The 11,493-nt window shown below is 42.7% G+C and overlaps 2 protein-coding genes across 2 annotated transcripts in view; one reads left to right on the plus strand and one right to left on the minus strand.

Annotated features, from left to right (window-relative positions):
• DUS2 (dihydrouridine synthase 2) overlaps positions 1-6,949 on the minus strand; it is a 28,750-nt gene extending 21,801 nt beyond the window's left edge. The window contains exons 1-5 of the mRNA XM_075510580.1: positions 6,774-6,949; positions 6,186-6,325; positions 3,194-3,239; positions 1,527-1,618; positions 483-526 (exon numbers count right to left, since the gene is read on the minus strand). Of these exons, the coding sequence (XP_075366695.1) occupies positions 483-526; positions 1,527-1,618; positions 3,194-3,239; positions 6,186-6,325; positions 6,774-6,870 (419 nt within the window). The 5' untranslated portion in view covers positions 6,871-6,949. The remainder of the gene's footprint in view (positions 1-482; positions 527-1,526; positions 1,619-3,193; positions 3,240-6,185; positions 6,326-6,773) is intronic.
• DDX28 (DEAD-box helicase 28) lies at positions 6,825-11,373 on the plus strand. The gene has a single exon (XM_075510579.1). The coding sequence runs from the start codon at positions 6,869-6,871 to the stop codon at positions 8,495-8,497; it is 1,629 nt and encodes a 542-aa protein (XP_075366694.1). The 5' UTR covers positions 6,825-6,868; the 3' UTR covers positions 8,498-11,373.
• Positions 11,374-11,493: the final 120 nt, after the last annotated feature.

Genomic DNA, 11,493 nt, shown 5'->3' on the forward strand with positions numbered 1-11,493 from the left:
CCCTACTGAAGCTTCCATCTGTTTAAAGTGGAGGCTTAAAAACACCTTTTAAAAACGTTTGAGACGCACTTTTCATTTCTGCACAATATTTTATTGGGGGCTTCAAACCACAAAAAGTAGGAGACATTTTCAGGCATATTGGCCTTACTTGCAGCTGTGCAATACCCAGGGAAATTTCATATTTGAGAGATCAAGGACACACTTACTGCACTAGCAAAAAGCCATCAATCCCAGTATAGAACTTACGCAGCTGCTGTTTTGAGCAAGAATTATTTTAAATAGAAGTTGCAGTTACACCATTATACCACTGGCCTTTTGAAATGCTACACTTTACTGTGCAGCTCCTACAGAACTTTTCTTGGTCCTATCAAGACCTACCTTGATCCTCTCAATCACAAAAAACTGTCTTCCACGATAACTCCTCTGTACAAAAGAACCCAAACAAACCCATGGTGGGAAGAGGGTGATAGAAGATGACTTACACAAGCTTAGCTACTGCCAGGGCTCTTTCAGCATCTGCTGAACCCTGTTGATAAAAAAGAGGATTTGTAATTATAAAATATCATCAAATTAGTAAAAAAATGCACTCACTTGCACACATGTATAACTATTTGCTCTAAACATTCAGTACAAAGTGACAGAGACCCATTCATGGCACAACAGATAGCTAAAACATTTAGCTAAAGTATGTACTAAGTCAGCCACTGAATGACTAAAGGTGATGCAAAAAGGGATCTAAAGAGGTGTCTCAACCTACATTTTTTGCACATTGCTGTTTCCCTCCCATAGTATTCCCTAATCATCCCCCCGCCAGTTTCTTGGGCAAGCATCAACACGAGAATGTTCAAATGTTCTTAAGCCCATCACCATTAGATATTTATTTATCATGTTCTTAAGAAGCTCCACTAATAACAATTCTACAGCCTCTACAAGCAATCTATTCCAGGGCTATCATTACCACTGAAAAGGGTCTTTTTCAATATCTAATGCAGTCCACACTTCTCCCTCCCTCCAACCCCCGTCATTTCTTGTCCTACAGAGAGTGGTCTCAAAGAACAAATGACTACCCTTTTCTCTCCAACAGCCTTTAATCCATTTGTGCAATGTCAATGCACACACTAATACTCTCAGTAATCCTCTCAGTGAGACTGTTTACTAGACAGTGCAAGACTTAAACATGTCATCAAACATCAGCATAATTTCTTTTTGGTATCTGCACTTTTGGAAATATATCAAAGATACCTATTACAAAAACCAGCTGCTACCATAAAGCACAGAATTCATCTTAATCACCTCTTCCAAAAACAGCTGTAGGGACACCTCATAATGCAGCATCTTGACTGCATGTGTACGAACAGATTAGAAATTCTGCAACACATTTGGTGTGAAATTTTACATTCACCTGAAGCATCAAGAAATTGATAGTCTGCAATACAGAGAGCTGCTTTAGACCTAGACTAATGTTACTAGCACTACCTTGTTTAACTATGTTGTTATTAGAAGAGTACCCGCAGTTGGTTTCTTACCATTTGAAAGACAACACGGTGCCTCTCCCTTTCACAAGTTCTGAACACAACTCTTTCATTAGGTGCAACAAAGTCCACTGTTTCAAGTACTTCTATATGAAATGAGAAACAGATAAAACAGACAATACTGATACACAAATGTAATCATAAAGTCATATGACTATATAACTTGTATATAAACGAAATGCTATCAAATAAGTCTTCCATGAACAGCAGAACTAACAGCACCCTACCTCTTGTACGTCCTTGCAGTACATTTCTTGCACATTGCTGTTTCCCTCCCATAGTATTCCCTAATCATCCCCCCGCCAGTTTCTTGGGCAAGCATCAGCACGAGTACAAGTCTAATGATTAATCAGCCAGAATGAACACAACAGTACCATTTTTGGGAAGGGGCAGGAGGGGAAAGTAGATTTGCAGTGGACTTCTGTTCCCTAAGAGGGACACTACAAACAACTGTTTCTCATGCTACTCAGCTGGGGAGGTCTCAAAGATATATTTTTAAGAACTTGTCTGTGAAAATCATGTTAGGCCAAATCTAGCCCATGGACCTCAAGTTAATAAAAGAATGATAAACAGTGAAATTTTGTACGTCTTGCTTGCTTATTGCAGAAGACTAAAAGGTGTGTATATAATGTCAGAAACAACTAACATTTATAAAGATTCATGATTGGAAACTGTCTCTGAATTTGTTTCTTGGACACTATTAAACTTTTATAGAAAAATTAAAAGGGAAACTGTCTCTGAATTTGTTTCTTGGACACTATTAAACTTTTATAGAAAAATTAAAAGGCTTTGTAACTAATATTAGTAGTTTTGCTCAGGAAGCTAGATTTTATATTAGCACATGCACATGTAAAATTTCTGAAAACAAAACAAGAGTTTTTTCCTGTTTATTCTTTATTATAATAGCATATGAAGGCAGTAGAGAATGAGAGGCTGAAGCCAGTATGTAGATACAGAATTGAGGAGGGTTATCTGTTAATTACAGTTTTATTATTTGTCTTTTTAACCCACATAAAACTAGAAGCTTTAACATTTTAAACAATGCACTGGAACTTTAATGTCCTGTCTATTCCAGCTACTAGTTTCTTTCACCTGCTGCCAGGAAGCATAATGCTGAAACATTAGTAATGGATTTCCAACACTGATCCCGTTTTTCTTAACAAAAAGAGAAAGACATAATTCCAGGAGCTAGAATTATAAAGCCTTTTACTTTAGAAAGCCTATACCTGCACACCCAGTGACCTGACCTCTGTCAAAGAGTTTAACAGAAAACTCATTGAATCCTTGTAATAAACTAAGTCAATGATGGAGAAAGACCTTGTGTTAAGGCCCTAAAAAGAATAACAAACTGTCAGTTACTAATGCATTAGCCCTATCCTCCAAAAACATTTGTGGTTTTCCCGAGGGACACTGACTGAACTACTGAAATTCCTTAAGAAGAGAAACTGAAAGTTTGAAACTGTAGAGCAGTAGACAGGTGTAAGGTAGAGCTTCAAAAGCTTCTTTTAAGTCCCTAGACACTGTTTAGAGAGATTAGACGTATTGATACCTCATTGTAAGCACTATAAAATTACTTCAGAGAAATAATTATCTTTTCTCTTAACTAGAAAAAAGAATGCTTACAGATATTAACAAAAGAAATTATTTTGTTATATACTTGCCATTTATAACCCTCTTACACTGCAGCATCTTTATGTCAATCAGCTCCTGAGAAGAAAAAAACAAAAATACCTCAGTGAGTTGAAGTGTTTAAGCCACCCACCTCTAAAGAGTTGCCTATTTTATTAAGTAAGAATATCTAGAAATACCAAATATAGAAAAAGAATGCAAATGAAAATAAGAGTTTAACTATACAACACTCTCAACTGAAGTTTCAAAATATGAATAGAATATGTGAACATAAGAATGTTTACATAGTTCTAGAAGAACCATTTTGTTCAAATACCTATCTAGCAAGCTAGAAACAAAGCAGAATGAACCACCTAGAGTAGAAGATAACTTAATGCTATAGCAACAGACAACCTCAAGAATCAATGTAGATTTGTACTGGCCAAACACATAGGTGAACAAAACTGCAGTATTAGGCTGTCAGACTTCTTTACCTTAATCTTAAATTTTAATGGTTTTCTACATTAGTTAAAAAACAAAACAAAGCTTTGTGTTGACATTTATTAGAGAACCTAATGTACAGTCACTATTCTTCTAGAATTTGTCGCTTTCTTCTAAAAGAAAGCCAGAACTTCAATCTGCATATATTAGCTTAACTGCAGATTTATGCAATTCAATTTATTAAGGACATCATCTGAGTCCTTTTCTCATATATGTCTCATCAACTTGATTACAGGTGAGCTTTAAGACAAACTGACTGCCTTTAATTGACAAAGGGCTACAGTTTGAGGCAATAGAACTTGGTAGCTGCTGAGAATTCAACTGCTATATAAACTGAGAAAAAAACCCCAACAAACCACTATGCTATAGTGTTAGTTACCTGAAGAAGTTTAGCCTACCATAGACTCTTTGTTTTAGCAAATAAGACAAGGTTTAAGACCTGCTGATTTACAGGTAAGGGACAAACAAGCAATAAATTAGCCTAATCTTAATCTGTTTGCATTATACCATAGGTTTTATGAGTAGTGCTTTTAATTTAAGTTTTTTACTAATGCTCCTTATCAGGTACTGTTAAATTCTGAAACAGCTTTGAGTTCCAAAATACTGAGGGGACTGGGAGGAAGGGACTGGGAAACAAAAGGATAAATCAGAAAATGAAGTTACAAAATGCAGTTATTCATGCTGTTCTGTTGCCAAACAATTGCAGTATAATTGCCTGAAACAACTGTTTTATTTTATACTATCTTGTCAGTTCTTAAGAAAACCTACAAAGCACAGCTTCTCTAATAAAATTTATTACAACAGATATCTAACTGCAAACACTAATCTATGTCAAAGGCATCTTAACTCTCCCGTCTCTCAACAGCAATGTGGAGGAAAAAAAAGACAATGTAGGAGACCTTATTTATGAGATGAGGAAAACTACAACAGTTTTTTTGCTACAGGAATAACTTTTGCACTACAAGTTTTGTCATGTACTGCAACTTGTAAGTTTGAGGGTCTCTTCTTCTGAGGTACTGTTTCTCTGGAATTGTGGCAAAAAGTGTGTGTGAAGGAGAAACTGCTTTAGCTATGCAGTTTACAGTGTGGGATTAAATAACTTCTCATACCCTGTGACTTTAGCAGTAAGAAAAGCAATACCTTTATGTGTGTGGTTTGTTGTGGTTTTTTCCACAACTTCTATGTTATTATCTTCCACTAATTTCCTGTACAATGGCCCTGTCAAATCTGTGGTTAGTGAAATCCAGTAGCTGCTCAGTAACAAGGTTTTTGCTACCACTAAGAAGCATAAGAGATACTGGAAAAGTACAAAGGCTGTCTGAAGCCTGACTGACTTTTAGTGTTTAAGACTTCTAGACTATGTAACTCTGTGCTTGTGACTTCTCTATACATGATCTATGCTTAGCCTCCCAGAGAATAAAAAATATGTATTCTCACTTAATCCCGTGTAAAGCAGACAGGTCATAATTCATAACTGCGAAACTGTTAATTATTGTTTGTCAAAGAAGAAAAACACCTTATTACTCCCAATTTTATGACAGATAGTGGTAACTATTCTACTGAATTTTGAGATTTCTTCTGAATCATCCAGTAATAACTATTCTTTCAGATGGAGCTGATCCAACTAATTAAATATCATTTGTAATTCTAGAAGCTAGAGACAAAAGGTGAGCTGTGGCCAAGCTAAAAACAGCATATTGTCTCTCTGAGAACAAATCTTTCCTTTCTCCCCCCAAAAAGGGCAGTGAGCTAACTCACGAGAGAACTGTTGTGAAGATTCCTGGAGAACATCGTAAATGACTGATTCTGACAGTTCATTTCAGCCTGTTCTATTGGTACAGATCAAACATTCTCCAGGAAAGAGAGAATTTAAGGTATTTAAGCCATATTTACATTATATTTAACTCTTTTTTTGTTGTGTTTTTTTTTTTTAAATCTCAACTGAGTCATGTAACTTGTACCAGTGCCTATATTTGAGAAGAGCTAATAATAGCACTGAAGGGGAAAATGGGAATACTGATGCACTGCAACAACAAGGATAGTGAAGACTAAGTACCTTAAGTTACAGAGCAGTCCTACCAATAATATCTGCAGCAAACTGGAGTCTCAACTTCAGGCAGCTTTAAGAAAAGTGGTTAAGCAACAAGGACAGCAGTGCTGTGAAAGGTATATATGGATGCTCTGGGTTAGCACAGTAGAACTAACTGGGTGAGAGGGTAGGTCAGTCTAAGACTTCCTTCAATGCTATGACTCTACTCAAAAAGGAAAAAAAAAACCAAACCCAAACCACAGTAGAATGTCAGGAAATTGTTAGGGTGAGTGTTTTGTTTAAATGAATTGAAATTACTGAACAGTCTTCAGGTATGTGTTTACCATGAGGCCTGCTGAAAGGGAAATGCCTTAAGCCATAGAGATTCTTCTTTCCCCATTTTTCTAATGAAAAATATATGTAAAAGGAAAAAGTCCTACAACAAACAAAGTCTATTTGTACTTTAGTTAATCATGTTATCAGATAAGACTGCCTCATCTGCTCATTGTTCATACCTCACAGTACACGATATCAGCACCATAGTCCAGAGCAAGAAGACGCATTGGTAATGTTCCCACTCGCACCATTGGAGCCAGGATCTTCTTTCCTCTAAAACACAGAGGTGTGTTCACCGTCATTCCTGTTGCGGTACTACCTGAAAGAGAAAATCAAGGGGGATCGCCATGGAATATAACTTCCTACTCGAACCTTCATTTGGCGGGAAGGGGAGGTGGAGGGGGAGCGTGTGACCCTGTCAAAACTGACAGGGTTCCCTCAGTAGCTCGCAGGCCGGCTGCTCCACCGCTGCTTACTCCGCTCCCGCGGCCCTGGCGCCAGTTGCTTGGAGCCGTGAGAGAGCTCAGCGGCGCCCTGAGGTGTCGGCGCGGCCCGGGGGGTGCTCCCCGCCGTGCGGGCTCCCTCTCCCCAGCGAGGGGCGCCAGGCCGCCTCTGCCGGAGCCCCTCAGGGCCATGTTTGCTCCCGCGGGGCGCGGCACGCGGGTCAGCTCTCAGCCGTCAGCTGAAAAGGCGAACGTGAAGGGGCCGCTGCCACCGCCTGTTGGTGTACGTGCCGCGCGCGCGCGCCCCCCACCCGTGCTACTCACCCTCCTCGCGTGGCTCCGCCGCAGCTCCGGGGGGCGGGGGGAAGCGTCTCCTCACCGCGTCATCGGGCAGCGCCGCCGCCACGTGAGATGCCGCCATGGCGCTGAGCCGCGGCGGGATGGTGGCCGCCCTCCCGCTGCTGCCGCGGCGGTCGGCGGCCACCCGGGCGGCGGCGGGCGCGCAGCCCCCCGGGAGCGTGGTGCGCGTCCCCTGGGCCCTGCGACTGCGCCTGCAGCGGGGCGCGCAGCGCCGTCGGCGCGGGCAAGGGGAGGCGGCAGCGGCGCGGCCCGGGAAGCTGCTGCTGCGGAGCCGGCGGCCGGAGCTGAGCCAGCCCCGCTGGCAGACGGTGGGGCGCTGGGAGCAGCCGCAGCTGGTGTCGGCGGGCTGGAAGCACAGGAAAGCCTGCGGGGACTACTTCCAGCTGGAGCCCTCGCAGGAGGCAGCTCCCGCCCTGCAGGCGCCGCCGCCTGACGCGGGGCAGGACCCGACCTTCGCCGAGATGGGGCTGCAGCCGGCGCTGCTGGCCGGCCTGGAGGGCCTGTCCATCGGCCGCCCCACGGCGGTGCAGCGCCTCGCCATCCCCGCGCTGCGCCGCGGCCGCAGCGCCCTCTGTGCCGCCGAGACCGGCAGCGGCAAGACGCTGGCCTACCTGCTGCCGCTGCTGGACGGGCTGCTCTCCCGCCCCGAGGGGCCGGCGGCGGGGCCGGCGGCGGGGCCGGCGTCGCCTCGCGGGTTAGTGGTGCTGCCGTCGCGGGAGCTGGCGGCGCAGGTGGGCGCGGTGGCGGCGGCGCTGTGCCGGCCGGCGGGGCTGCAGGTGCGCGGGCTGACGGGCGGCGGCGCCGCGGGAGGGCTGCGGAGGCAGCTGCGGGCGCCGCCGCCGGGTGCCGCCGTGCTGCTGGGCACCCCCGGGGCGCTGCGGGAGGCGCTGCGGCGGCGCTTCCTGGCCCTGGGGCGGCTGCGCTGGATGGTGCTGGACGAGGCGGACGCCCTGATGGACGACTCCTTCGCGGAGCCGCTGGAGGAGATCCTGGCACACGCGCCCCTGGCCGCTGGCGCCGCCGGGCCGGCCGGCCCCAGGGAGGCGAGGACCCAGGTGGTGGTGGTCGGAGCCACCTTCCCCGCCGGGCTGAGCCAGACGCTGGGGAAGTTCACCGACGTGAGCCGGTTTGTTACCCTTACTACCCAGAGCCTGCACCGCCTGCCGCCCCACATCCAGCAAAAGTTTGTCCGCCTCAAAGGCCGGGACAAGCTGCCCGAACTGCTCCAGCTACTCAAGGAGCGCCCAGCATCTGGCAGGGCTGTTCTCGTATTCTGCAACAGTGCCAGTACTGTCAACTGGCTGGGCTATATCCTGGATGACCACAAAATCAAGCACCTGAGGTTGCAGGGACAGATGTCAGCAGCTGCTAGAGCTGGCATCTTTGCCTCTTTCCAGAAGGGTGACGTGTCTGTCCTTGTCTGCACTGACCTTGCCTCGCGGGGGCTGGACACCAGCAGTGTGCAGCTAGTGGTCAACTATGACTTCCCAGACACCCTGCAGGACTACTTGCACCGTGTGGGGCGAGTTGGACGGGTTGGAAGCAAGGCGCGTGGAGCCGTGGTTAGTTTTGTTACCCATCGGTGGGATGTGGACCTGGTGCGGAAAATAGAGACTGCAGCCCGGAAGAGGACAGGTCTCCCAGGCATGGACTCCTCCATTAGTAAGCCTCCACTTAAAGGAGGTTGATTCAGGTTGCCAAGCGGTAATAAATGGCCTGGTAGGGACTAAGCTTGAAGTCATTAAGGCAGAGCGAATGAGCTTCTGTGTGTAAGCTAGACTGAAAGAATAAGGAATGGAGATTCAGAACCAGGTGATCAGGTTAACTTTGTGCACTGTTCTGGAAGTTGCAATAGTCATTTCCATAGGCATCACAACTCACGGCTTTCCAAAAGGAAGCTAGTAAGGGAATAACAAAATGCCTTTGGAGGAGACTGAAGAATGATCTCATCAGTTGATTTTGTTTAATTTTGTTGAGACTTTTAAATTCAAATCAGAATGAAAGTGTGCCTGTATGATGTGCAGCTCTGTTGCATTTCATTGCTTCATGCCACCAGCCCCGAAACATTCATTATTAAAACTTAAAAATTGCTACTGTGGCAGGAAAAAAAAAAGAAGAGAAGGTATTTTCCTAACTTTGATACGGTTTTGACCAATTATAGCTACATGTAGAAAGACTAAAGGACAACTTATATTTGATTTTCTTGTGATATAGCAGTTCATTCAGAGAATTCTAGACCAGATACCTCTGAAGTTCGGTGGGAACGAGAAGGCACAATAAAGCTTGAGGCTTTTTCAAGGTCTTAATTTCTCATTTTATGGTTACCTTTCACTGAGAGAGGGGATCTTGCTGCTTCATGTTCTGTAAAATGAAAAAGCTTTTAAGTTTTCTGCTCATTTTTTCTGCATGCTGTAGTGACATGTGCAGTCTCTGAACTGATTGTAAAAACAAAAAAAACCCCTAACCCACAAAAAAATGTCTCCTATTAAAGGAAAGAAGTGTGTTGACTCACGGGTTCTAATGACTCACAGGTAACAGAGTGAGTACAAGATTTCTTTTGAATATCGTGCCATTGTTCTTTTCTGCTTTAAACCAAAAGGATTAAAGAGTGGCTGAGGTTATTTCATATCTAGCTGCTAGTTTGTATCCATGGTAAATAATCACACAAAAATAGCATTTTAGCTCTGATTTCTGCTGCAGTGATTTATCACAGCCTTTTCTTTTAGTGATTGTTTTTCCCATGCTATCCACTTCAGCCTGTGCTAAAACTCAGTATGCAGAAATAGTAAGCTGTTAAATGGAAAGATTACAGCATAGTATCTAAATCAATGGCTTCAGAGGAAATAAGGCACTGGAGCTACTCTTATTCTTAGTATACTGAGAGTTAAAACTAAATAAACAGAAAACTTGCACAGATAATCACTTAAGGATAAGGCTATATAACCTTATCCTAGAAATTGTACACATGTACTCTGTTCACAATGCACAGTTAAGGGGCTCTTGGGAGAAGTTACAAGCTGCAGTAAAATTATTTCATACAACAGAAAGCTTTCAACTTTATAGAAATACAGTGGAAGTGTGATCCACTCAGAGATGGGAAACCTTTATATTTTGGACCCATTCATTGCACGGACTACCTGCCTCTCATCTGCAGTTCATTTGTACGTCAGCCAATTTATATGTCTACAAGCAGAAGCTTACTGTTCATGTATAGGAGTAGGGTAAATCCTTAAACAGAGATCTGGGGACAATCTAGTATTATAATTTACAGAAAATCCTATTTCCATTTGATAATATGCATCTTATGTTGTATCAAGTCTTCTGAACTGCTGAGAAATAGCTTCCTTTAACTGTAGACACACAGATTAATTTGAGGTAAATTGTATTCAAGAAACTCCAAGTAAGAAATCTTAGCATTTGCTTGCCTGCTTTGCCTAAGCAATTTCAGGCTGACTCCATCTGAAGTGTTACATAATTTGAATTTGATCTTTTTCAAAGCTGTAGCACTTCACTGTATTAGCATAAATATCAAGTTACTACCTGCTTCATAGAGTGTCTGTCTTTCCTGAGGCAGCTGGTGATGGTGACTGTGCTTCCCAGTTCAACATACAGAGTTACCCTTTAAAGTTTCTAAGGAAATTTGTTGCTTGGGATCTCAGATGTCTGACTTCAAGTATTTGTCTTTTCATATAGCTGTTATACAGGACTAAATTAATCAGTTGTTCAGGCTAAAATTTCCTAACTGTTGCAGATGTGTACTGTAATACTTTGCTCTATTACCTACAGTTTCTAGCTAAATAATGCAACCAAAGTTAACCACAGTTAAATGATGTTACATAAACAATAACTTCTGACACAAGATCCATGGTCGAACTATGTGGCAATGGTCGTTCATAGTTAATGCATCTGCTTAATTTTTATCAGTAACTAAGTGGCATTAGTGATAAGAGAGTAGTTTTTTTCTTGAGTTAAAATATGTGGAAGGAAAATGGGAGGAAGGTTGACTTCTGATAAATTACCCAGATTATAAAAGGCAATGTGGGCATACTTGACACTGAGGTATAAAATACACATGTTAAAAATGAATGATTGGTATATTACACATTACAGAAATTAATTTTATGTGTTCTGATGGCCATAACAAAAGAAGTTGAAGATGTTCTACACAGTTATATTTGGATGTTTTTGTTATGTTTTTTAGATGTATAATTTGTAGTTTAACTTCTGTAACTCGCTTTTAAAAACTCAGTAATGTAGTCTATGAATCTGGAATCATGTTACAGTGAATCCCATGAGAGGTCAGTCTGGATTGCAGTACACACTATTATCAAGTTAGACAACACAGTGAAATAATAAGGTCCTTTCAGCCATATGCTTCTTAATTTTGAAGTCATACGCACTTTATATATTTAAGTGCGTATAAGACAGTAACCTTGAACTCAGTACAAATGCTCTAAACTGATTGTTGCTAGGGCACTGTTGCAAAACAGTTTATCAAAAAAATAAACCAAAAAACTTTTGGTGTTTATATACTAAAATGGCCAATATGGCCATTTTATGGCCAACAAAAAGCTTTGGGTAGATATACTCAGAGAACACTATATTTACCAATAAAGCCTTTTGTAAACATTACTTTCAAACAAAACCACATTTCTTTTAAGCATATAATGAGAAATACCACTTT

The sequence above is a fragment of the Mycteria americana genome, chromosome 8 (assembly GCF_035582795.1).
Source record: "Mycteria americana isolate JAX WOST 10 ecotype Jacksonville Zoo and Gardens chromosome 8, USCA_MyAme_1.0, whole genome shotgun sequence".
NCBI classification, from domain to species: domain Eukaryota; kingdom Metazoa; phylum Chordata; class Aves; order Ciconiiformes; family Ciconiidae; genus Mycteria; species Mycteria americana.

What these genes read in the sequence shown, in the direction of transcription:
- DDX28 (XM_075510579.1), top strand. Translation starts at nt 6,869, where the DNA reads ATGGCGCTGAGCCGCGGCGGGATGGTGGCCGCCCTCCCGCTGCTGCCG.